This window comes from Lolium rigidum, chromosome 6, assembly GCF_022539505.1.
Source record: "Lolium rigidum isolate FL_2022 chromosome 6, APGP_CSIRO_Lrig_0.1, whole genome shotgun sequence".
Classification (NCBI taxonomy): Eukaryota; Viridiplantae; Streptophyta; class Magnoliopsida; order Poales; family Poaceae; genus Lolium; species Lolium rigidum.
The window spans coordinates 176,733,570-176,759,524 of record NC_061513.1 but is presented as its reverse complement, the minus strand read 5'-3'; the positions used below and the strand labels follow the sequence as shown (position 1 = coordinate 176,759,524).

At 45.4% G+C, this 25,955-nt stretch overlaps 2 protein-coding genes across 2 annotated transcripts; one reads left to right on the top strand and one right to left on the bottom strand.

Annotated features, from left to right (window-relative positions):
* The first annotated feature begins 459 nt into the window (after positions 1–459).
* LOC124668447 (glycerophosphocholine acyltransferase 1) lies at positions 460–3,672 on the top strand. The gene is made up of 8 exons (XM_047205587.1): positions 460–616; positions 742–825; positions 1,206–1,263; positions 1,365–1,465; positions 1,929–2,024; positions 2,113–2,206; positions 2,541–2,778; positions 3,207–3,672. The coding sequence occupies exons 1-8, from the start codon at positions 533–535 to the stop codon at positions 3,556–3,558; spliced, it is 1,107 nt and encodes a 368-aa protein (XP_047061543.1). The 5' UTR covers positions 460–532; the 3' UTR covers positions 3,559–3,672.
* A 459-nt stretch (positions 3,673–4,131) lies between these two features.
* On the bottom strand, positions 4,132–5,137 carry LOC124668448. Its single transcript, XM_047205588.1, has 2 exons — positions 4,900–5,137; positions 4,132–4,726 (listed from the first exon to the last, which is right to left on the bottom strand). Exons 1-2 carry the CDS (start codon positions 5,026–5,028, stop codon positions 4,286–4,288), a joined length of 570 nt encoding a protein of 189 aa, XP_047061544.1. The 5' UTR covers positions 5,029–5,137; the 3' UTR covers positions 4,132–4,285.
* Between the last annotated feature and the right edge of the window lie 20,818 nt (positions 5,138–25,955).

The following is a 25,955-nucleotide window of genomic DNA, read 5'->3' as shown; positions in this document are numbered from 1 at the left end:
CACGTATGCATGTATAAAACAGAAATCTTAAGATTGCTTGCCGGCAAATCTAGGCCGGTGGCAGCCAGCACGCAAAGCACCTGCCCGCCGGTGAGGAGAGGCAAAACGGAGGGCGACAGCCCACGTGTTGGCCCTCAGTCTCGCCGCCGCCGGCGTGCTCGTGCTCCCAAACCCTCCTGCCTCGCACAGCCACAGAATCCCAGCACATGAACCACACGCGTTCCCTCTCTGCTCCGCTCTCTGGAATACTAGAAGCCACGGGAACTCTGCGAAGGAAACAAAAGAGGAAGAGATTAGATCAAGGAAAACAAATGACATCAAACCGAAATCCACGTCAGACGTCGAGCAGAAATTGGGGGGATATAAAAAGCTGAGGAACAAGAGCGAGGAGATAACAATAAAATAAACAAAGGAAAGGAAAACGAAAGGTGGCGTAGGGTAGGGAGAGGAGGCTTTTTCAGTCTTCGCGAGAGGAGGGAGGGGGACTGGTCGCGGGTTGCGTGCGCCTCGACTCGAAGGTTCTACGGGCGGGATGGCGTCGTCGGAGGTGGTGGAGGACGACGTGTCGGCGGCGGCGGCGGCGGTCGCCAACGGAGCCGCGGACGTCCGCCGGAGGGTGCGTCTACTAGTCCCATCCCCGCCGCAGCCCTATCGGCTATCGCGGCAGCCCCTCTCTCTCTTTTTTTTCCCCGGATTCGTTGCCCGTGTTCTGATTTGCTTGGGGGTTTGTTCCAATCGCAGAGGGACCAGGCCAAGGAGATTCTGTCCAAGCAGGCTGTCAAGATCGCCACCAAGGCGGAGGAGCACGAGCGCTTCATCTTCAAGGTCCTTTCTCCGATTCCCCCCTCCTGCTGCTTAGTCTCTTCGATTGTTTTCCTAGTCTAGTGCCAATTGCGTGCTCTTCTCGCTCAAATCCCCGTCTGCACGTGCTCTCTTCGCTGAAACCGTAGGGTATAATACTCCCACAACTCGTACGCGTTATCTCTTCATTCGGCTGGTTAATTTCGGCGGGCATTGTTGTGCTACGCAATGTTTCAGACATGTTGCGTACTGTTTGGAGGGCATTTTGGGCAGGGATGGATACTACTGTATCTACGAATCTGTTCATTTATTGCCCTCTGCTGGAAGTACTACTGCCGTGACTCTGATGTTATATTCGAATGTTTGGATGTGGGGAATCCTCTTACATGGCTTTTATTGTGCAGGTCACGCACTTGATGGGTGTTCTTGGATTTGGGACATTTTGCTACCTCTTGGGTGCCAGTAAGCTATCACCCCAACCGATCTGTTCGCTTCGCTTGTGTGCTAGTACATCTGAAAGCTAGGGTTGGTTCAGCTTATGACGCTCTGCTTTTGTTTTGCAGGACCACAGGACGTGCCCTATGTGTATTGCCTCTTCTATGTCATTTTCGTTCCTCTCAGGTGGATCTACTACAGATACAAGAAGTGGCACTACTATCTTCTGGTGAGCACAGTTCTGTTGTCATAAACTCTGCTGGTTTCATTGTTCTATGCTACTCTCTGTAATAACAGCTTAGTTTCGTTGTTAGCTCGAGTGAACAGCGCAACTACCAGTCTACCATTCTATGGCAGTCTGACACGATTTCATTGAACACTGAACACATTAGTCATACAAGTATGTGTTGTTATAAGGATGAGTGGATGTGGATCATGATGTGATATGCTACTATTCTGACTTACTGCAAAAGACATACTACCTCTTTGCCAAGCCTCCAAGCCAACATTCTAAGTTTCTTTTTCATCTTGCAGTTTAAGTGTTATCTTTTGATTGTTGCAAGTTTGCTCGACACCAATTTCATACTTTTAGTGGACTGCATTACACTTCTCAACCATTTTCTTGTGTATAAAACTATGGTGCGTTAGTAATAAATCCACTGGGTTATTATAACCACTGATGTGTTCTGCAGGATTTCTGCTACTATGCCAATACTTTTCTCCTTATCATGATTCTCTTCTATCCAAAGGATGAAAAACTTTTCATGGTTTGCTTCTCATTTGCAGAGGTATGAAAAGTGTTAATTTGGATTACCTGGCTTATTTTTTCGTGCTTATAATATGTGTGAAATCATTTTTTTCATTAAATGTTTGCAGGGTCCCCTTGCTTGGGCATTAATTGTGTGGCGTTGCAGCTTGGTGTTTAGCTCATTTGATAAACTTGTCAGTGTTCTGATACACCTCTTGCCTGGTATGTTATCTCACATTTGAAATCCCAGTTCAATGCAGAGGATGAGTGGAAACTTAACTTTTCTAAGCGAAGAACAATCTTAGTATAGTGAAACTATTTAACTATTGTGTTTAGCCCTGCAAAAAAAAACTATTGTGTTTAGTATTTATTGAAATTGTGTGCCTAATGTGCACATTGTCTTTGATTCTTTTTTTATTAGTATGTTATGCTAGGGCTCTTGGTTTGAAGTTTGTTCTGGATTCTCTGGTCATAAGGTTATGGTGCCATTGTATTATTCATCCAGCAGTTATGTCAAATTTATTGTGAAAATATGACCGAAAGATTGCTTTTACAGGAATAGTTTTGTTCACTATCCGCTGGTGGAATCCACAAACATTTGCTGCCATGCATCCAGAAGGAAGAGCAGCCAGAGTCACATGGCCATATGTGGAGGACAAATCATATCTGTGGACATGGCTATTTGTTGTTCCTCTTGCTGCTTACTCCTTGTGGCAACTTATGTATTACCTCATAGTTAATGTGCTGCGTCGGCAAAGGCTGTTGAGGGATCCAGAAGTCATGACATCATACAGGTACATCTTTTGTATTCCTTGGGGTGGTATAACGTATATCTATGGTATCTGGAGTAGATTACTTCTTGTACATTCATATCCTTGCATACCAAACAGTTGTTGACTTTGAATGAACTCAATAGACCTAAAAAAGTGATAGTAATGATTGATGTATGATGAAAATTTGTAAGTTGGCTGGGTACCAAGGACCTATGAGTGGAACGCAGCATACACTAGCTAGGTAACATACCAATTCAGAAGAACAATATGGACCAAATCTGAGCCATAGAGGGCTCCCACGAACTAAACTTGGTTCAGATAATTTTCTTGTTGCTGGCTGTAGTTCGAGTTCCTCCTGTCTTCTGTACTTCCTCTAATTCTCTACTTATGATTATGTAGCCTTCCATGTAAGAAAATCCAGTAATTCATCTTTGTCAATTGTTTGGCAGGGAACTGTCAAAGAAAGCACAGAAAGCAAACAACATCTGGTGGAGACTGAGCGGACTTCTTGGCGACAAGAACCGTCCGATCATGTACATACTGCTTCAGGCACTGTTCACAGTGGCAACGTTGGCTTTTACTGTCCCCATATTCCTTTCATACCGGTTGCACGCGATCTTCCAAGTACTGAAGGTGTGTGCAGCCACATGGAACGGCGGAAGCTTCATCCTAGAGGTGATGCCTAGGCAAGTCGTGCAGAAGGAGAAGAAGAAACTTGCGATGAAGCCGATTGAACAAGTGGAACATACGGATGATGCATCGGGTAACCACCAGCAGAAGTCCGAGAAGCAAAGTCAGTGAGGAAGCTGATTCAGGATGTAAGATTAGATTTTGGTGGTTACTGATACTACCTTGTTACCTTGTTCAATCTGTGTGAAAATTAGCCAGTGATGAATGCTCTGTTGGTTTAGCATATTTGAGGGCTTCTCATGCCCTCATGTTGGGGTGTCCAGGTTGGGAGTTGGGACTTATCACCATGGTAGTGGGCGTGTTTGAAATAGCCAATGGTGGTGGTTGGAATGTTATCAGCGGGTTTTATGCCAATTTTGTCTGTAGATTAAGAATCTGTGTCAGTTTTTGCGAGTCTGCTGAAATGCTACAACTTGCATTTTCCATGACCAGAAAATGTTGGACCATCTGGTTTGGTTCCTTGGAATGCCCTGATTGAACTATTTCGGGCAGTTGCTGGGTGATCAATGGATGTATTGATGTTTCTCTTTGCATAAAGCATGTGCAGATAGCACTATAGCAGGAAATCTTCACATGGCTTACAAGATAAGTCGGCACAGATATATATGATCTCGTACATTTGAAAATCGGATAAACATACAAAAGAACACTTTTCCTAATTACACGAACTCACTCCACAGCACGAACGTAGTAACTGCGATTTCTTTAGCAATTGATCTTAAAGCTTGCCTGGTGCTAAATACGCGACGACCAAATTGTTAACTCACTATTCGTAGTAGGTCGTAGTAGTGGTATATCCTACTACTACAAAAGGGACGTACTCGAATGGAGGGAAGTGCTACTCTTCCTGCAGGCCGTCGAGCACGACCGAGCCGACGAACAGCCCCGCCGCGACGGCCGCGAACAGCGTGGCGACGACCGTCTGGAGCGTGACGAGCAGTGTGGTGTCGTCCGGGACGAAGACGACCGTGGCGATGGAGGCGACGATCAGCGGCAGCGAGAGGGAGGCGAGCACGGCGGGGGACACCGTGGCGGCGCTCTCGACGAGGCTGAGGAGGCCTAGGTCCTCGGCCTTGGAGAGCAGCCCGAGCTTCTCCAGCGAGGAGAGCGTAACGCCGAGCTCCTCCGCCTTGGAGAGCAGCCCCGCCTTCTCCACGGTGCTCAGCACCTTGCGCTTCTCCAGCTTCTTGAACACGTCCACCGACGCCTCCTCGCTCCCCTCCGCGAAGATCCCCGCGCCGAACCACTGCTTCGACCACCCCTCGTCGTACTTGTTCACCTTCAAAAGCAAGCAATTTCATTTGAAGATAGCACTAGAGCATTCAGCGTCTGGAAACTTAACATGTCAGATTGTATATGCAAATTTTTCTTTTGCCATTTAGGATTGACATGGACACGAAATTTGTTGGATCTTTGCAAGGCGAGAACTGAAGGAGCTGAAGGCAGTTTTACCTTGTTCCTGGGAGCCATGGCCGTGACCTTGAAGTGCCTTCTCCGTGTGGAGGGCAAGAGTCCCCGCTGGGACTGGGACAGGCAGGAGGAAGAGCAGCAGCCAGAGATTGCCGCTGATATTGCAGCCATTTCTGCTTCCTCTCCCTCTTCCCCTGGCTCTCTTCTTACTACTGATGATAGGAAGCCCAAGTAATTCTTGACTCGTTTGCTTCTAGATTTTGGTGTACATGAAATTGGAATGTGGCCGCTAGTTAGCAGCTTATCTTTGGGATGGCCCCGGCGGCCACGAGATCAAAACTGGGCCACAGAAAATGCCATGGCGATGTGTTACAATGTCAGCGTTATATCTCAGCGACTCAGCGTTACACCCCTCATGATTGCGTATGTGGCTTCAGGGAGCCTAGAATCTTAAAAACTCGAAAAGTGTATTTATTTAGTATTTAAATTTCCGCTAAAACATATAGAAAGCTATGTTATTTTGTAGGTTATGTTTGGAACATGCCTTAGAGGCAATCAAGGATGATGTTAAATTTAATTAAGTTGTCCTTTTATCAACATTCGTATGTTTTATCGAATATGTGATTCGGTTGTGGAACTTTGTATTTATATTATTGATAGTAGATTGTCCTTAGTCATCTAACTTTCTCAGACACAAACTAGACTAATGTGCAAGTCACCTAATGACCCAGTTCATTTGGTCACCGACCTGATAATGTTGATCGAACTTGCACCGACTCGGTTCGTGTGAGTCGTACTGACCCATACTGATGCGCAACAAATAAGTTGTCATTGTCCGTCTCAATCAATGGAATCCTTAGACCAAAGTTGATCGCACGATCGAAGTCGTGGATCGACTGGCTTAGGTTCACAGCAATCAACGAGGGGTTGATGACGTCGTCGTGGGTCTTCATAGCAATCAACGATCGGCTGGTAATGTCGGCGTGGATCTGCATAACAATTACTGAGAGGTTGATGACGTCGGCATGAATCTTCACCTCATACTCCGTGATCCTGACGACGTCAGGGTTGATCTAAAGCCATACAGAGGTTAATTAGAGAGATCTGAACCATGCAAACATATGAAACACAGACGAAACACAGACTGTGGATGGAATGAAGAACAAACCTTCGGCTCGGGATCGCCGATGGACACCCTGACTCCGGCACCATCTCCTTCGCATGCATAGAGTGGGGATTGTAAGGAGAAGTGGGTAGTGCGGCTAGAAGGGGAGTGGGGATTGTAAGGAGAAGTGGGTAGTGCGGCTAGAAGGGGAGTGGGGATCTACGGTTCGCGACAAGTAATATGGGTCAGAAAACAAACAAACACTTAGACACTACTTATACTACTCACTAAACATAGTCTCCTCACATGGTTTTGACTAACATATTTCTTATACTACTCACTAAACATACTCGTTACTAATCAATAATACCAACAAACAGTCCATCTAGTTGAACCCTAACCGGCTCTAGAGATTGGACACACTCAGGAAAACATCATGAATCGCTATCACTGAAGTGGCAATTTATTATTTAGATTTAGTCCTTAGTTCCTCCACCATATTCTCCTTCGCGGACAAATCACTTCCTTCTTTGCCGATGTCTTGCTGCCACGGTACAAGCAAAATGTATTGTAGTTGCTTCGAGTGCGGTTTATCCCTCCAGATTTTGTGGGCACCACAAATATTAGTAGTTGTAGTTGTAGAATCCGTGGCATGTGGCATTGCCCAGGAATACGACGTGTCTGTGAGGGAATTGATTGTAGAATTTTTCTCTCTCTTGTACATAACCTAAAGCGATGTCGTTCCACTCTGGATCATATATCCACCGCGGTACGACTAGAAGGGGAGACAAAGATGTATTCTCGTGTTCCCTTACTTGGGAGAAAGGTACGTTACGTTGGAGAGGTATGGAATCCCACGAAGGTTCCGATGCTACAAAGGCTCACCTTCTTCTCTGGAGCCTATCCCACGAAGGAATAGTTGTTCATTTGTGGTAGACTTTAAAGTAGTCTCCAAATCCTCACAAAATTTTTCTTGGAGAAAATCCACAACACGGATGCTTCTGAGTGACCCTATCCGCCTAGGGTTTCCCACAAACCCAAGGGTAACAAGCTTGCTCAATGAACTCAAGGAGAATGAAGTTTGACTTGGTGAAAACATAGGTCGGGACCTCTTGCTTTCTACCAAAATGGATTTGTCTTTGGTTGGGTAGAATGAGAGATCCAAGCCTTTCGGTATTTCAACAATGGTGTGAGAGAGAGAGAGCACAAGGGTGTGATATGAATGGTTGACCTGACCCTTTCAAGCTGGAAGAAGGGGTAGTGTTAGTCCAAGGAGAAATATAGCCATTTGGGAAAAGACCCGCGACACAAACCGGTGATAAAATCAGCATAGCCACTTTCCTCACCGGTTTGGTCCGACGCACATACCATACCACCTAAACTCCTGCCGGTTCCACAGACTGGGCCAAAACCCGGCCGGTCCACCGGACCTCTCGCCGGAACCTTACCAGTTTCACTGGAACATCGTACTTGTCTCCCGGTTTCTGCGCCAAAAACTCCAAACCCTTCTCAACTGATGATTTCTCCAAAAACTAACCCGAAAAATGTGATGGATCAATTAAGTTGGTGGTATGATGTGTGCGTATTGTCTTAGGCAACATCTCCAACGAGCTCATCGAGACCACCCCTATTAATAGCGTGGCGTTTCCTATGACTCAAATATAAAACAAGAGAGAAAAGAGCTAAAACAACGTCGCTTCACTTGAACGCCAAAAGGGGGTCTCTCACCACCTTCTAGCCATACTTGCGACTACAACCTGCGTATGCACCTATAGAGACCATTAGTCCACACAATAACTTTGTGTCATCATTAGCCAAAATAACCATGAAAGGTAAAATACCCTTATAGCCGTCTAAAAAATCCGTCTGGTAAGGGGGAGTTTTTTTTTTGTAGTGCGCTCGGTTGATATGATTAGGAAGCATGGTCCTGTGCGACTTGGTTAAGAATTAACCGAGGCAACCGGCTAAGAGTTAGTCAGATGAAATCACATATCATAGATCCATGTGAGAGTTGAGCTATTAAAGGAATGGCAATAAACCACCTATAGTTTGAAAGGTATATCATGAGGCGAAGGGACTTTGACGAAATTCACATTGGAAAAAAGGTTTATCTTATGGCTCTATATATGGTACTTGGGAGTCCCAAGTTTTGCTAGGAGCCACTACCAACTGATCGTTTGCGATTAAGACTCCAACCGTGTTCGGGTTACCATGCGCATGCGGGGTCACTGATACGTCTCCGACGTATCGATAATTTCTTATGTTCTATGCCATATTATTAATGATACCTACATGTTTTATGCACACTTTATGTCATATTCGTGCATTTTCTGGAACTAACCTATTAACAAGATGCCGAAGTGCCGATTCTTGTTTTCTGCTGTTTTTGGTTTCAGAAATCCTAGTAACGAAATATTCTCGGAATTGGACGAAATCAAGACCCAGGGGCCTATTTTGCCACGAACCTTCTAGAAGACCGAAGAGCATACGAAGTGGGGCCACGAGGTGGCCAAACCACAAGGCGGTGCGGCCAAGGGGGGCCCGCGCCGCCCTGTGGTGTGGGCCCCTCGTCAGCCCCCCGACTCTGCCCTTCCGCCTACTTAAAGCCTCCGTCGCGAAACCCCTGATGCGAAAAACCACGATACGGAAAACCTTCCGGAGCCGCCGCCATCGCGAAGCCAAGATCCGGGGGACAGGAGTCTCCGTTCCGGCACCCTGCCGGAGCGGGGAAGTGCCCCGGAAGGCTTCTCCATCGACACCGCTGCCATCTCCACCGCCATCTTCATCACCGCTGCTGCTCCCATGAGGAGGGAGTAGTTCTCCATCGAGGCTCGGGGCTGTACCGGTAGCTATGTGGTTCATCTCTCTCCTATGTGCTTCAATACAATAATCTCATGAGCTGCCTTACATGATTGAGATTCATATGATGATGCTTGTAATCTAGATGTCGTTATGCTAGTCAAGTGAGTTTTACTTATGTGATCTCCGGAGACTCCTTGTCCCACGTGTGTAAAGGTGACGAGTGTGTGCACCGTGTGGGTCTCTTAGGCTATATTTCACAGAATACTTATTCACTGTTATGAATGGCATAGTGAAGTGCTTATTTATATCTCTTTATGATTGCAATGTATTTTGTATCGCAATTTATCTATGTGCTACTCTAGCAATGTTATTAAAGTAGTTTTATTCCTCCTGCACGGTGTAATGGTGACAGTGTGTGCATCCGTGTTAGTACTTGGTTTATGCTATGATTATGATCTCTTGTAGATTATGAAGTTAACTATTGCTATGATAGTATTGATGTGTATTATTCCTCCTACATAGCATGAAGGTGACGAGTGTGCATGCTATGTTAGTACTTGGTTTAGTCGAATTGATCTTTCATGCACTCTAAGGTTATTTAAATATGAACATTGAATTGTGGAGCTTGTTAACTCCGGCATTGAGGGTTCGTGTAATCCTACGCAATGTGTTCATCATCCAACAAGAGTGTAGAGTATGCATTTATCTATTCTGTTATGTGATCAATGTTGAGAGTGTCCACTAGTGAAAGTCTAACCCCTAGGCCTTGTTCCTAAATACTGAAATACAAATCTGCTGCAATACTTGTTTTTACTATTTTCTCTGCAAACAATCATCTTCCACACAATACGGTTAATCCTTTGTTACAGCAAGCCGGTGAGATTGACAACCTCACTCGTTTCATTGGGGCAAAGTACTTTGGTTGTGTTGTGCAGGTTCCACGTTGGCGCCGGAATCCCCGGTGTTGCGCCGCACTACATCCTGCCGCCATCAACCTTCAACGTGCTTCTTGGCTCCTCCTGGTTCGATAAACCTTGGTTTCTTTTCGAGGGAAAACTTGCTGCTGTGCGCATCATACCTTCCTCTTGGGGTTGCCCAACGAACGTGTGAAATACACGCCATCAAGCATATTTTCTGGCGCCGTTGCCGGGGAGATCAAGACACGCTGCAAGGGGAGTCTCCACTTCCCAATCTCTTTACTTTGTTTTTGTCTTGCTTATTTTATGGACGCAGCGTTTCTGCACACGAGCACAGCTACTCCCGCATGACTGCTTCCGCGTTTCTCGATGCTAATAGTTTTTTCAACTTCATTTCCCAATCGTTGCTTGTACTAGTGTACCGGTATGCTACTTAAAACTGAAAAAGACCAGAACTAGAGCGGTTATTAATGTGTCAGTGTCAGGGTGGTCACATGGGTCTGACATTTATTGAGCAAAGACAAGGTTCGACACACATCACACGAATTCTGTAAGGCTGAGATATCGAGAGCAGCTGTGCTCGAGTTCAGTTTTGAGTATCTGTTATTTTATTTACTACTTTGTTTGCTGCATTATATCAAAAACACAAAAAATTAGTTACTTGTTTTACTTTACTTAATATCATGCATGTTTTTATTTCACTAGTTAAGCATAATGGAAAACAACAAAAATATGAGAGATCTTTATGAACTTTATCTTGAATTAGGACATATGTGTTTGAAGAGAGAATTAAAAAACCCATGGAACTTTATATGCATGCTAATGGGAATGTTATTACTATGGATGCTTTGAACACCATTGTTGCTAATGCTATGGAAAATTCTAAGCTTGGGGAAGCTGGCTCTGATGAGCATGATCTTTTTAGTCCCCCAAGCATTGAGGAGAAAATTTTCTTTTATGATTACAATATGCCTCCTATATATGATGATAGCCACTTTGTTGAATTTGCTCCCACTACAACTAATAAAATTGATTATGCTTACGTGGAGAGTAATAATTTTATGCATGGGACTCATGATAAGAATGCTTTATGTGATAGTTACATTGTTGAGTTTGCTCATGATGCTACTGAAAATTATTATGAGAGAGGAAAATATGGTTGTAGAAATTTTCATGTTACTAAAACACCTCTCTATATGCTGAAATTTTTGAAGCTACACTTGTTCTATCTTCCTATGCTTGTCACTTTGCTCTTCATGAACTTGTTTATTTACAAGATTCCTATGCATAGGAAGCATGTTAGACTTAAATGTGTTTAGAATTTGCCTCTTGATGCTCTCTTTTGCTTCAAATACTATTTCTTGCGAGTGCATCATTAAAACTGCTGAGCCCATCTTAATGGCTATAAAGAAAGAATTTCTTGGGAGATAACCCATGTGTTTATTTTGCTACAGTACCTCTATTTTATATTTGTGTCTTGGAAGTTGTTACTACTGTAGCAACCTCTCCTTATCTTAGTTTTATGTTTTGTTGTGCCAAGTAAAGTCTTTGATAGTAAAGTAAGTACTAGATTTGGATTACTGCGCAGTTCCAGATTTCTTTGCTGTCACGAATCTGGGTCTACCTCCCTGTAGGTAGCTCAGAAAATTAAGCCAATTTACGTGCATGATCTTCAGATATGTACGCAACTTTCATTCAATTTGAGTATTTTCATTTGAGCAAGTCTGGTGGCCTAATAAAATCCATCTTTACGGACTGTTCTGTTTTGACAGATTCTGCCTTTTATTTCGCATTGCCTCTTTTGCTATGTTGGATGAATTTCTTTGATCCATTAATGTCCAGTAGCTTTATGCAATGTCCAGAAGTGTTAAGAATGATTGTGTCACCTCTGAACATGTTAATTTTTATTATGCACTAACCCTCTAATGAGTTGTTTCGAGTTTGGTGTGGAGGAAGTTTTCAAGGATCAAGAGAGGAGTATGATGCAATATGATCAAGGAGAGTGAAAGCTCTAAGCTTGGGGATGCCCCGGTGGTTCACCCCTGCATATTCTAAGAAGACTCAAGCGTCTAAGCTTGGGGATGCCCAAGGCATCCCCTTCTTCATCGACAACATTATCGGGTTCCTCCCCTGAAACTATATTTTTATTCCGTCACATCTTATGCACTTTGCTTGGAGCGTCGGTTTGTTTTTGTTTTTTGTTTTGTTTGAATAAAATGGATCCTAGCATTCACTTTATGGGAGAGAGACACGCTCCGCTGTAGCATATGGACAAGTATGTCCTTAGGCTCTACTCATAAAATTCATGGTGAAGTTTCTTCTTCGTTAATTTGTTATATGGTTGGAATTGGAAAATGGTACATGTAGTAATTCTAAAATATCTTGGATAATTTGATACTTGGCAATTGTTGTGCTCATGTTTAAGCTCTTGCATCATATGCTTTGCACCCATTAATGAAGAAACACTTAGAGCTTGCTAATTTGGTTTGCATATTTGGTTTCTCTAGAGTCTAGATAACATCTAGTATTGAGTTTTGAACAACAAGGAAGACGATGTAGAATCTTATAATGTTTACAATATGTCTTTTATGTGAGTTTTGCTGCACCGTTCATCCTTGTGTTTGTTTCAAATAACCTTGCTAGCCTAAACCTTGTATCGAGAGGGAATACTTCTCATGCATCCAAAATACTTGAGCCAACCACTATGCCATTTGTATCCACCATACCTACCTACTACATGGTATTTATCCGCCATTCCAAAGTAAATTGCTTGAGTGCTACCTTTAAAATTCCATCATTCACCTTTGCAATATATAGCTCATGGGACAAATAGCTTAAAAACTATTGTGGTATTGAATATGTACTTATGCACTTTATCTCTTATTAAGTTGCTTGTTGTGCGATAACCATGTTTACGGGGACGCCATCAACTATTCTTTGTTGAATATCATGTGAGTTGCTATGCATGTCCGTCTTGTCTGAAGTAAGAGAATCTACCACCTTCATGGTTGGAGCATGCATATTGTTAGAGAAGAACATTGGGCCGCTAACTAAAGCCATGGATCATGGTGGAAGTTTCAGTTTTGGACACATATCCTCAATCTCATATGAGAATAATAATTGTTGCCACATGCTTATGCATTAAAGAGGAGTCCATTATCTGTTGTCCATGTTGTCCCGGTATGGATGTCTAAGTTGAGAATAATCAAAAGCGAGAAATCCAAAATGCGAGCTTTCTCCTTAGACCTTTGTACAGGCGGCATGGAGGTACCCCATTGTGACACTTGGTTAAAACATGTGCATTGCAAAGATCCGGTAGTCCAAGCTAATTAGGACAAGGTGCGGGCACTATTAGTATACTATGCATGAGACTTGCAACTTGTAAGATATAATTTTCATAACTCATATGCTTTACTACTACCGTTGACAAAATTGTTTCATGTTTTCAAAATAAAAGCTCTAGCACAAATATAGCAATCGATGATTTCCTCTTTGAAGGACCATTCTTTTTACTTTTATGTTGAGTCAGTTCACCTATCTCTCTCCACCTCAAGAAGCAAACACTTGTGTGAACTGTGCATTGATTCCTACATACTTGCATATTGTACTTGTTATATTACTCTATGTTGACAATTATCCATGAGATATACATGTTATAAGTTGAAAGCAACCGCTGAAACTTAATCTTCCTTTGTGTTGCTTCAATGCCTTTACTTTGATTTATTGCTTTATGAGTTAACTCTTATGCAAGACTTATTGATGCTTGTCTTGAAGTACTATTCATGAAAAGTCTTTGCTTTATGATTCACTTGTTTACTCATGTCATTACCATTGTTTTGATCGCTGCATTCATTACATATGTTTACAAATAGTATGATCAAGGTTATGATGGCATTTCACTTCAGAAATTATCTTTGTTATCGTTTTACCTGCTCGGGACGAGCAGAACTAAGCTTGGGGATGCTGATACGTCTCCGACGTATCGATAATTTCTTATGTTCTATGCCATATTATTGATGATACCTACATGTTTTATGCACACTTTATGTCATATTCGTGCATTTTCCGGAACTAACCTATTAACAAGATGCCGAAGTGCCGATTCTGTCGTTTTCTGCTGTTTTTGGTTTCAGAGATCCTAGTAACGAAATATTCTCGGAATTGGACGAAATCAAGACCCATGGGCCTATTTTGCCACGAACCTTCTAGAAGACCGAAGAGCATACGAAGTGGGGCCACGAGGTGGCCAAACCACAAGGCGGCGCGGCCAAGGGGGGGCCCGCGCCACCCTGTGGTGTGGGTCCCTCGTCAGCCCCCCGACTCTGCCCTTCCGCCTACTTAAAGCCTCCGTCGCGAAACCCCTGATGCAAAAAACCACGATACGGAAAACCTTCCAGAGCCGCCGCCATCGCGAAGCCAAGATCTGGGGGACAGGAGTCTCTGTTCCGGCACCCTGCCGGAGCGGGGAAGTGCCCCCGGAAGGCTTCTCCATCGACACCGCTGCCATCTCCACCGCCATCTTCATCACCGCTGCTGCTCCCATGAGGAGGGAGTAGTTCTCCATCGAGGCTCGGGGATGTACCGGTAGCTATGTGGTTCATCTCTCTCCTATGTGCTTCAATACAATAATCATGAGCTGCCTTACATGATTGAGATTCATATGATGATGCTTGTAATCTAGATGTCGTTATGCTAGTCAAGTGAGTTTTACTTATGTGATCTCCGGAGACTCCTTGTCCCACGTGTGTAAAGGTGACAGTGTGTGCACCGTGTGGGTCTCTTAGGCTATATTTCACATAATACTTATTCACTGTTATGAATGGCATAGTGAAGTGCTTATTTATATCTCTTTATGATTGCAATGTATTTTGTATCGCAATTTATCTATGTGCTACTCTAGCAATGTTATTAAAGTAGTTTTATTCCTCCTGCACGGTGTAATGGTGACAGTGTGTGCATCCGTGTGTTGCGGTCAGAAACCCACTGGCGGGCAGCGACTGGCAACACCGTAGAGCCGGGAACAACTAGGGCTGCGGCTGGCCCCAGTCCCTCAGAGCGACGGCCCGCAAAGCCTTCTGGTCACACGTCCGATGCTGTCGCAAGGGCGTGCCACCTGACCTATACCTGGTCAGGAAGGTGTTGGATGATGCCTCGCTTAGTTTCCTGCATGGCATACACGTAAACGTTAAATACGAGCCTCGATCGGCTCTCAGGTTATCATGTGAATCGGCTCAAAGAGCCGATCCACCCATGATTCGTACAAGGTGTCCGAATATATGGTGGTTCTGCTTGATCAAGATAAAGCTAATGCGATCTACGACGATTTAGGGTTTTCACCGCATAATCGGATCATCCTACTCACGATTGGGCCTCGCGCTCGCGTACGGTGATCGTAAGCTGATCGTAGACAGGGCCTAAAAACCAACACGAGGTTGATCCCCGGAACATCCTGTCTAGGGCTAGCAAACTACACCCTACACGCCGCTGGATCCTCCAACCCTTTGTAAGGCCTAACTATTGCGGATATTAAACTAATCCTTGCAGAACAAGGAGCAACCGTAACGGATCGGATCTACTAAATAATGATCAAGCGGGGTGCCGCCCCTACACCTGAGATAAGTGTAAGGGCGGCTAGATGTATAAGGGTTGCACTACGACAGCATATGATACGAAGAACAATGCTAACCCTAACACATCTAAGATAACTACGTTGCTCGCCATCAAAAAGGCTTCAACACGAGCAACGCATGAACAACGTGGATAGGCTTGTGCTGCCTAGATCGCAAGATGCGATCTAGGCAGCATGGTGCTTACCGGAGAAACCCTCGAGACGAAGGAGTTGGCGATGCGCCGAGATTGATTGTGTTGAACGTTGGTTGTTGTTTATTCCATAAACCCTAGATACATATTTATAGTCCAGGGGACTTTCTAATTCAGGCGTGCACCTAACCGTGCACGGGTAAAACTCTAACTCCTAACCGACACGTATCCTACTATGGTACAGATACACGGGCAAACTAGCCCAAACTTTGCATGTAAGGCCGATTCACGTATTTCTTCTATATATATTCTTCAAGCCCATCTTGATCGCGGCCCACCTCTGACTCGGTCGAATTCTGGTGATAACACATGCCCCCCTGGTTTTGGAAATGACATTTCCAAAATCATTACGCTTTTCTTTCGTCGGGTCATGTCGTGGCAGAGCAGAACTGTTGCAGCATCCTTCATCATGACACTTTGTCGTCCCAACTTCTCTGTAAAATTCGATAGCTTTAGCATCACTTCCTCGGAAACTGCAATGGCATTAAATCTCCACTAGGCTCCTTATTATTTAACCGTGCCGATTGATCGGTCCTCTTCATCCCCTTCCTCTGTTCTAGCGGTCGGCACCAAAAAACCCTCTCCTTTCATAGCTATGTCGTCCTCTTCCTCCTCTTCCGTTTCCCTCCAATCCTCCTCCTCAAGCGAGTCGATTCCAGAGCACAACCAGATGGAGGCATACAACCGGCGCGCTCCCAAGCAATGGGACAAGCGGGAGTGGGACTTCGATTTCGTGCCAGAGGGCGAGGACCTCGTCTGGTCAGACGGGGCCATGCCCCTAACTAACGGGGAGGATGACCTCCGATTCCTGATCGACGGCGTACTGGAGGCGGAGAGCGACGACGACGACCCTCCCTTCCGGGGTAAATTCACCTCCATCACCAAAGAAGAAGAGGATGACGAAGACGAAGACATCTCCTCTGACATGAAGAAGGAACAGGAGGACGACACCTCCTCCGACGAGCCGCCGCCAAAGCGCATCCGTGGCTGGGCTTGGTCAAATGAGGATGATGACGATGACGAGGAAGAAACCTCCGCTGAAGGTTACAGTAGCAGCGACGAGGAACTCGCCGACAGCAGCAATGACGATGGCTACCCCAGCGACGGCGAAGACGGCAACCGCCCTTAGAGTAGGGATCTACTATCATAGGATTAGTTGTAGTAATCTGTCCCTTTTGTCGAACAATCGGCTCCTCTTTGTAAGAAATCTTATTATCAAAGAAAAAACTTCCTTTGATTTTGCCGATGTCCTTTATGCTGATTTAGCCGTTTTTTTCCTCATCTGACTTTGTCGACTGTTAGCCTAACCAATGCTCAATGTCCGGTGACAACGCATTAGCTTCTCACGATAATCTGCAAGACAGGCCAATTCAGTCATCCCTCCAAGTTAGCCAGCTCCCCCGATGACGATAGCACTTGGCACAGCTAATCGCAGCAGGCTGGTGATTTGGTCTTGAGCGGGCGCCCTGGAACTGTTGCGGAATCAGCTTGGATGCTAAAACTGATATCTCTGGGAACAAAAGCACCACTTCTCAGAACAGTTGCGATGCAGAGCCAACCGATTCCAACCAAATCGGCTCCCCAGAGCCAATAACCTTTTGGGCGAGTTGTCCCCCAAGCCCCATCCAAGACGGGAACAGTAATGAATCAACCAAATGTGTCACCATTGGCTTCCAAGTTACAATGCAGAACCAGCCGACTCCAACAAAATCGGCTCTCAGAGCAAGGATTTTTCAGGGCGAGCTGCCCCCCGAGCTTCTTCAGTCCACTTCTCGCGCCTTGCTGGTCACATCGGCACCTTTCCTTTGGCGGATTTGATGCAATCCATCCTTAACCTGATCTGCACGTCCATGCTGCTCTTGGCATTGGTCATCTAGAGGTTCTTGAAGAGAGGATCTGAGCCATCAAACCACTCCATTGAGGAGTTCTTCCATTAGAGTCTCTCTTCGTGGCCCACCTCCTGCTCCATTGACCCTCTGCTTATAACAGTTATACCTCTCGAGTCGATGGCCATGCATCGGCTTTCTATCCATCGGCTGTGCTTAAAAAAATTTGAATTTTTTACGGCCGATTTATGTATCGGCCCCCATACTTCAATACCCATCATCAAAGGATATCTTGGGCTGCTGGGCATTGTAAGACGCTTCTACCGCATATCCTCGTGTTTTATCCACCTATGTGCCCCCCGAGCCGATTCTTTCAAGGGACTTGATGGTATCGGCTCTTCAGGCATTCCTTGTTAGATCGAATGTTGAACCCAGGTAGAATGTATGGTGAGGATAATTTTGGCCGATTGCTGGAATCGGCCTTCACGTTGCTTGTTCAATGAAGGTTTTGTAATGTTCCTCCATAAATCCTTGGGGCCGATCTCCTGGATCGGCATCGCCACGTTTGCCCATAGACGCTGCGTTCGCTACACGGTCGGGCCCATGGATAAGACCAACCTAGTCCCATCCTGTGTCACGTTGATGCGCTCGCAGTTGTCGAAATTGGGTGCCTCGTGTAATCCTGGAGCACCACACTCCGTTGGAAGGACGAGCACCATGTTTGTGCCAGCCGATGTCTCATCATCGGCTTTCCTTTGCTTGGGGCGCCACTCTTTTCTTTGTGGCCGACCTTCTTCGTCCAGGGTTCGCTGAATTTTGGCAGCCAGATCAGGCCGTGCCTTCCTCAACGTGTGCAAGTATAACCTTTCAGCTTCCTCCAACCCACGCAGACGCTGAACCCTTCGCTTCTGGGAGCGGCTGAGCCCATCAGGGCACCACCTTGGCCGATGATACTTGTCTTCTTCATCATCGTCCTCTAGTTCCTCGAGATCTTCCACCCGAGCGGACTCAGCATGCTTGTTCCGAGGCGGGAGAGGCCCTAGACGTTTGAACACGGACACGTTAGCTGCATCCTTCTTCTTCGTTTGCATTACGGGCGGTTGCCGATTGTAGGCAATCGGCTCATTCCTGAATCCCAACAGTGTCTGAAGAAGGGGCAGTCCCAGTGCCTATCCACGTCGTCTTGCTCCCTCGACTTTTCCTTGGCGTGGCGCTCGTATCGCTCCTCGTCGCGATCATGCCGACGACGTCTCCTTTCGTCCCTAGCCAGACGATCCTTTTCATCATCGTCGTTGTATCGTCGGCGTTGGTCATACTGACTCACATACTTGTTGAGGAGGTGATCAGAGAGAGGTTTCTGATATCTTATGTTCTTCACTTCTCCCTCTGTGACGTAGCGCTTGCCGTCGTGTCGGAGCCGATCTCGTGGAGCGGCTTCCTCTGTGTCTTTGCTATGAGAGCAGCTGCCCTCATCTCCGTCCTTACCAGAGTGGTGCCCAGGTCCTACCATGTTGATATTGCACGAGAAATCTGGCTGGCACCCTCCATGGTAAGTATACTCCACCATATTAACGGCGGGGAAGGGGTGTGTGTCGACCTTCATGGCGTACTCGGTTGAAAATTAACCGCCCTTTTTCTATCGCCATTTGGATCTGCTGACGCCACACCCTGCGGTCGTTAGTGGTGTGGGTGAACGTGTTATGCCACTTGCAGTATGGCTTTCCGTTCAGCTCCTGCACCGTAGGGATCTTGTGGCCTTCGGGTACCTTTATATGCTTCTCCGTGAGTAAGAGATCGAAAATCTGCTCGGTTTTGGTCACGTCGAAGTCGAACCCTTTTGGAGGGCCTTGTGGCTTAACCCATTTGCAGGACACGGGGCCTGCTGCTCGAGTCCATTCAGCCACTGCTACCTCTCGATCTCCCGCAGCACCTTCATCCTCGTCTGCCTCAACCAGGACCACCGCACGCTTGAATTTGTCCTGGTAAACATCTGGGTGGCGCTGCTCATATGCTGACAGCTTCTGCACCATGTGCGCCAATGAAGGGTAGTCTGCTTGGGAGGCCACGTCCTTGATCGATGATGAGAGACCCACCACCGCCAACTCGACTGCTTCTTTTTCACTTACGTGAACCGAATAGCATCGGTTCCTAATGGTCCTGAAGCGCTGGATGTATTCGACACTCGTTTCCCCGCGCTTCTGTCGTACTTGTGCTAGATCGGCAATGCCAGCCTCGGAAGCCTCTGAGTGATACTGCTCATGGAACTGCTCTTCCAACTGCTTCCAAGTCCGGATTGAGTTCGGTGGCAGCGATGTGTACCACCCGAAAGCCGATCCTGTGAGGGACTGTGCGAAGAACCTCACACGCAGCTCGTCTGACGCTGAGATCGTGCCCGACTGTGCCAAATATCGGCTCACATGCTCGATGGAGCTGGAACCATCTGATCCACTAAACTTTGTAAAGTCATGGAGCCGATATTTGGGTGGTAGCGGGATCAATTCGTACTCGTTGGGGTACGGCTTGGTATAGCCGAACGTCTTCCTTTTCGGCATCATGCCGAACTGATCTTTCAGAATTGTACAAATCTGATCCGCGGTGATGGCTGAAGGTGTCGAACCCTGAAGATTCGCGGGGGTGGCGTACTTAGCCAGCCATGCTTGCTTTTCCAGTTCTGAGCCAACTGCAGGAGCTGAGCTGCGGAGGTTTGTCGGAGTGGCGTACTTAGCTAACCACGTTTGCTTCTCAAGATCTGCTCCCGACGTCCCTCCTGCTGTTCCAGAGGCCCCTGCTGTTGCAGCCTGGTTCGAGAGTGCCCAGGTACTGCAGTCTGGTACGTATGCGCACGTGTATCCGTGCGGGATCTCCTTGTGCGCCTCAGGTAGGAATTGGTAGTCACCAGGGTCACCACCAATCTTGTAGACGACGTATGCCGATGAGTTCGGCACTTCTGGTGCTGCCAACGCGAACGGCAGCGGTGGACGGGACTGGAATGGTATTTCTCCTTTATAAGTCCCCAGAGCCGGTCCTGACGGAGAATACTGATGGCTCATGATTTCCTGGATCACGCGCAGAGCGACACACTCCAAAGTGTTCACCAGGCTCTCAGAGTGACGGTGCAGCGAATGAGCCACCATGAAGTTGATCTCCTGACGCAGCGACCTGGTGCGTTCTTCTGACGGGGCGGACAGGTCCACTCCATCGAGTGCGCCTTTAGGTGAGAACCCCTTCCACCTGACGCCGTGGGAGCGGGTTTTGTGGAAAGAGCCGATGAGGTCGGCTTCGAGGACTGCCTTGATTTCGTCATGCTTCTTCTTGAGCTCGTCAGGCAGATCCTCGTACTTGACCGGAGTGCTTTCCGCCATCTCGGATGTAGATGGCGATGCGGTGGATGTCGAAGATTGTCCCACCGGGCGTGCCGAATGTGTTGCGGTCGAAACCCACCGGCGGGCAGCGACCGGCAACACCGTAGAGCCGGGAACAACTAGGGCTGCGGCTGGCCCCGGTCCCTCGGAGCGACGGCCCGCAAAGCCTTCCGGTCACACGTCCGATGCTTGTCGCAAGGGCGTGCCACCTGACCTATACCTGGTCGGGAAGGTGTTGGATGATGCCTCGCTTAGTTTCCTGCATGGCATACACGTAAACGTTAAATACGAGCCTCGATCGGCTCTCGAGGTTATCCCGTGAATCGGCTCAAAGAGCCGATCCACCCATGATTCGTACAAGGTGTCCGAATATATGGTGGTCCTGCTTGATCAAGATAAAGCTAATGCGATCTATGATGATTTAGGGTTTTCACCGCATAATCGGATCATCCTACTCACGATCGGGCCTCGCGCTCGCGTACGGTGATCGTAAGCCGATCCTAGACAGGGCCTAAAAACCAACACGAGGTTGATCCCCGGAACATCCTGTCTAGGGCTAGCAAACTACACCCTACACGCCGCTGGATCCTCCAACCCTTTGTAAGGCCTAACTATTGCGGATATTAAACTAATCCTTGCAGAACAAGGAGCAACCGTAACGGATCGGATCTACTAAACAATGATCAAGCGGGGTGCCGCCCCTACACCTGAGATAGGTGTAAGGGCGGCTAGATGTATAAGGGTTTGATGTCTACGGGAGCTTCTATTCTTGTAGACAGTGTTGGGCCTCCAAGAGCAGAGGTTTGTAGAACAGCAGCAAGTTTCCCTTAAGTGGATACCCAAGGTTTATCGAACTCAGGGAGGAAGAGGTCAAAGATATCCCTCTCATGCAACCCCGCAACCACAAAGCAAGAAGTCTCTTGTGTCCCCAACACACCTAATAGGTGCACTAGTTCGGCGAAGAGATAGTGAAATACAGGTGGTATGAATAAGTATGAGTAGTAGCAACGACACCAGAACAGTGCTTTGCCCAGGACAGTAAACAAGCAGTAGTAACGCAGCAGTAGTAACGCAGTAAAACAGTAAACGAGCAGCGATAGCAGTATTTAGGAACAAGGCCTAGGGATTAGACTTTCACTAGTGGACACTCTCAACATTGATCACATAACAGAATAGATAAATGCATACCCTACACTTTTGTTGGATGATGAACACATTGCGTAGGATTACACGAACCCTCAATGCCGGAGTTAACAAGCTCCACAATAATGCTCATATTTTAGTAACCTTTAGTGTAAGATAGATCAACGAGACTAAACCAAGTACTAGCATAGCATGCACACTCGTCACCTTCATGCATATGTAGGAGGAATAGATCACATCAATATTATCATAGCAATAGTTAACTTCGCAATCTACAAGAGATCATGATCATAGCATAAACCAAGTACTAACACGGTGCACACACTGTCACCTTTGCACACGTGCAGGAGGGATAAAACTACTTTAATAACACATCACTAGAGTAGCACATAGATAAATTGTGATACAAAACATATTGCAATCTTAAAGAGATATAAATAAGCACCTCACTATGTCATTCAACAGTGAATAAGTATTCTGTGAAATATGGCCTAAGAGACCCACACGGTGCACACACTGTCACCTTTACACTCGTGGGACAAGGAGTCTCCGGAGATCACATAGGTAAAACTCACTTGACTAGCATAATGACATCTAGATTACAAGCATCATCATATGAATCTCAATCATGTAAGGCAGCTCATGAGATTATTGTATTGAAGCACATAGGAGAGAGATGAACCACATAGCTACCGGTACAGCTCCGAGCCTCGATGGAGAACTACTCCTCCTCATGGGAGCAGCAGCGGTGATGAAGATGGCGGTGGAGATGGCAGCGGTGTCGATGGAGAAGCCTTCCGGGGCACTTCCCCGCTCCGGCAGGGTGCCGGAACGGAGACTCCTGTCCCCCGGATCTTGGCTTCGCGATGGCGGCGGCTCTGGAAGGTTTCGTGGTTTTCGTCGAACGCCCCGAGGTTTTTAGGTCGGGGGCTTTATATAGGCGAGAGGCGGCGCAGGAGGGCTTACGGGGGCCCACACCCTAGGGGGCGCCCCCTTGGCCGCGCCGGGGTGTGGTGTGGTGGCCCTGCCCCCCTTCTCCGGCGGTTCTCGTGTGTTCGGATGCTTCCGGGTAAAATAGGAACCCGGGCGTTGATTTCGTCCGATTCCGAGAATATTTCGTTACTAGGATTTCGAAACCAAAAACAGCGAGAAAACAGAAGCTGGCACTTCGGCATCTTGTTAATAGGCTAGTTCCGGAAAATGCACGAATATGACATAAAGTGTGCATATAACATGTAGATAACATCAATAATGTGGCATGGAACACAAGAAATTATCGATACGTTGGAGACGTATCAGCATCCCCAAGCTTAGTTCCGCTCGTCCCGAGCAGGTAAAACGATAACAAAGATAATTTCTGGAGTGACATGCCATCATAAACTTGATCATACTATTTATAAAGCATATGTAGTGAATGCAGCGATCAAAACAATGTATATGACATGGGTAAACAACTGAATCATAAAGCAAAGACTTTTCATGAATAGCACTTCAAGACAAGCATCAATAAGTCTTGCATAAGAGTTAACTCATAAAGTAATAATTCAAAGTAAAGGTATTGAAGCAACACAAAGGAAGATGAAGTTTCAGCGGTTGCTTTCAACTTATAACATGTATATCTCATGGATAATTGTCAATGCAAAGCAATATAACAAATGCAATATGCAAATATGTAAGAATCAATGCACAGTTCACACAAGTGTTTGCTTATTGAGATGGAGAGAAATAGGTGAACTGACTCAACAATGAAAGTAAAAGAATGGTCCTCCATAGATGAAAGGCATCGATTGCTATATTTGTGCTAGAGCTTTGATTTTGAAAACATGAAACAATTTTGTCAACGGTAGTAATAAAGCATATGCATCATGTAAATTATATCTTATAAGTTGCAAGCCTCATGCATAGTGTACCAATAGTGCCCGCACCTTGTCCTAATTAGCTTGGACTACCTGGATTATCACCGCAATACATATGCTTTAACCAAGTTTCACAAAGGGGTACCTCTATGCCGCTCGTACAAAGGTCTAAGGAGAAAGCTCGCATTTGGATTTCTCGCTTTTGATTATTCTCAACTTAGACATCCATACCGGGACAACATAGACAACAGATAATGGACTCCTCTTTTAATGCTTTAAGCATTTGACAACAATTAATTCTTTTCTCATTAGAGACTTGAGGATATTTGTCCAAAACTGAAACTTCCACCATGAATCATGGCTTTAGTTAGCGGCCCAATGTTCTTCTCTCACAATATGCATGCTCAAACCATTCAACTCGGTGTAGATCGCCCTTACTTCGGACAAGACGAACATGCATAGCAACTCACATGAAATTCAACAATGAGTTGATGGCGTTCCCCGATAAACATGGTTATCGCACAACAAGCAACTTAATAAGAGATAAAGTGCATAATTACATATTCAATACCACAATAGTTTTTAAGCTATTTGTCCCATGAGCTATATATTGCAAAGGTGAATGATGGAATTTTAAAGGTAGCACTCAAGCAATTTACTTTGGAATGGCGGGAAAATACCATGTAGTATAGGTAGATATGGTGGACACAAATGGCATAGTGGTTGGCTCAAGTATTTTGGATGCATGAGAAGTATTCCCTCTCGATACAAGGTTTAGGCTAGCAAGGCTTATTTGAAACAAACACAAGGATGAACTGGTGCAGCAAAACTCACATAAAAGACATATTGAAAACATTATAAGACTCTACACCGTCTTCCTTGTTGTTCAAAACTCAATACTAGAAATTATCTAGACTTTAGAGAGACCAATTATGCAAACCAAATTTTAGCATGCTCTATGTATTCTTCACTAATAGGTGCAAAGTATATGATGCAAGAGCTTAAACATGAGCACAACAATTGCCAAGTATCACATTACCCAAGACATTATAGCAATTACTACATGTATCATTTTCCAATTCCAACCATATAACAATTTAACGAAGAGGAAACTTCGCCATGAATATTATGAGCTAAGAACACATGTGTTCATATGAACCAACGGAGCGTGTCTCTCTCCCACACAAGCATGATGTAATCCAATTTATTCAAACAAAAACAAAAACAAAAGCACACAGACGCTCCAAGTAAAGCACATAAGATGTGACCGAATAAAAATATAGTTTCAAGAGAAGGAACCTGATAATTTATCGATGAAGAAAGGGATGCCTTGGGCATCCCCAAGCTTAGACTTTTCACTCTTCTTGATCGTAGTATATCATCCTCCTCTCTTGACCCTTGAAAACTTCCTCCACACCAAACTCGAAACAACTCATTAGAGGGTTAGTGGACAATAAAAATTAACATGTTCAGAGGTGACACAATCATTCTTAACACTTCTGGACATTGCATAAAGCTACTGGACATTAATGGATCAAAGAAATTCATCCAACATAGCAAAAGAGGCAATGCGAAATAAAAGGCAGAATCTGTCAAAACAGAACGATCCGTAAAGATGGATTTTATTAGGCCACCAGACTTGCTCAAATGAAAATGCTCAAATTGAATGAAAGTTGCGTACATATCTGAGTATCACTCACGTAAATTGGCATAATTTTCTGATTTACCTACAGAGAATTAGACCCAGATTCGTGACAGCAAAGAAATCTGTTTCTACGCAGTAATCCAAATCTAGTACTTACTTTACTATCAAAGACTTTACTTGGCACAACAAAACACAAAACTAAGATAAGGAGAGGTTGCTACAGTAGTAAACAACTTCCAAGACACAAATATAAAACAAAGTACTGTAGCAAAATAACACATGGGTTATCTCCCAAGAAGTTCTTTCTTTTTAGCCATTAAGATGGGCTCAGCAGTTTTAATGATGCACTCGCAAGAAATAGTATTTGAAGCAAAAGAGAGCATCAAGAGGCAAATTCAAAACACATTTAAGTCTAACATGCTTCCTATGCATAGGAATCTTGTAAATAAACAAGTTCATGAAGAGCAAAGTAACAAGCATAGGAAGATAAAACAAGTGTAGCTTCAAAAATTTCAGCACATAGAGAGGCATTTTAGTAACATGAAAATTTCTACAACCATATTTTCCTCTCTCATAATAACTTTCAGTAGCAACATGAGCAAACTCAACAATATAACTATCA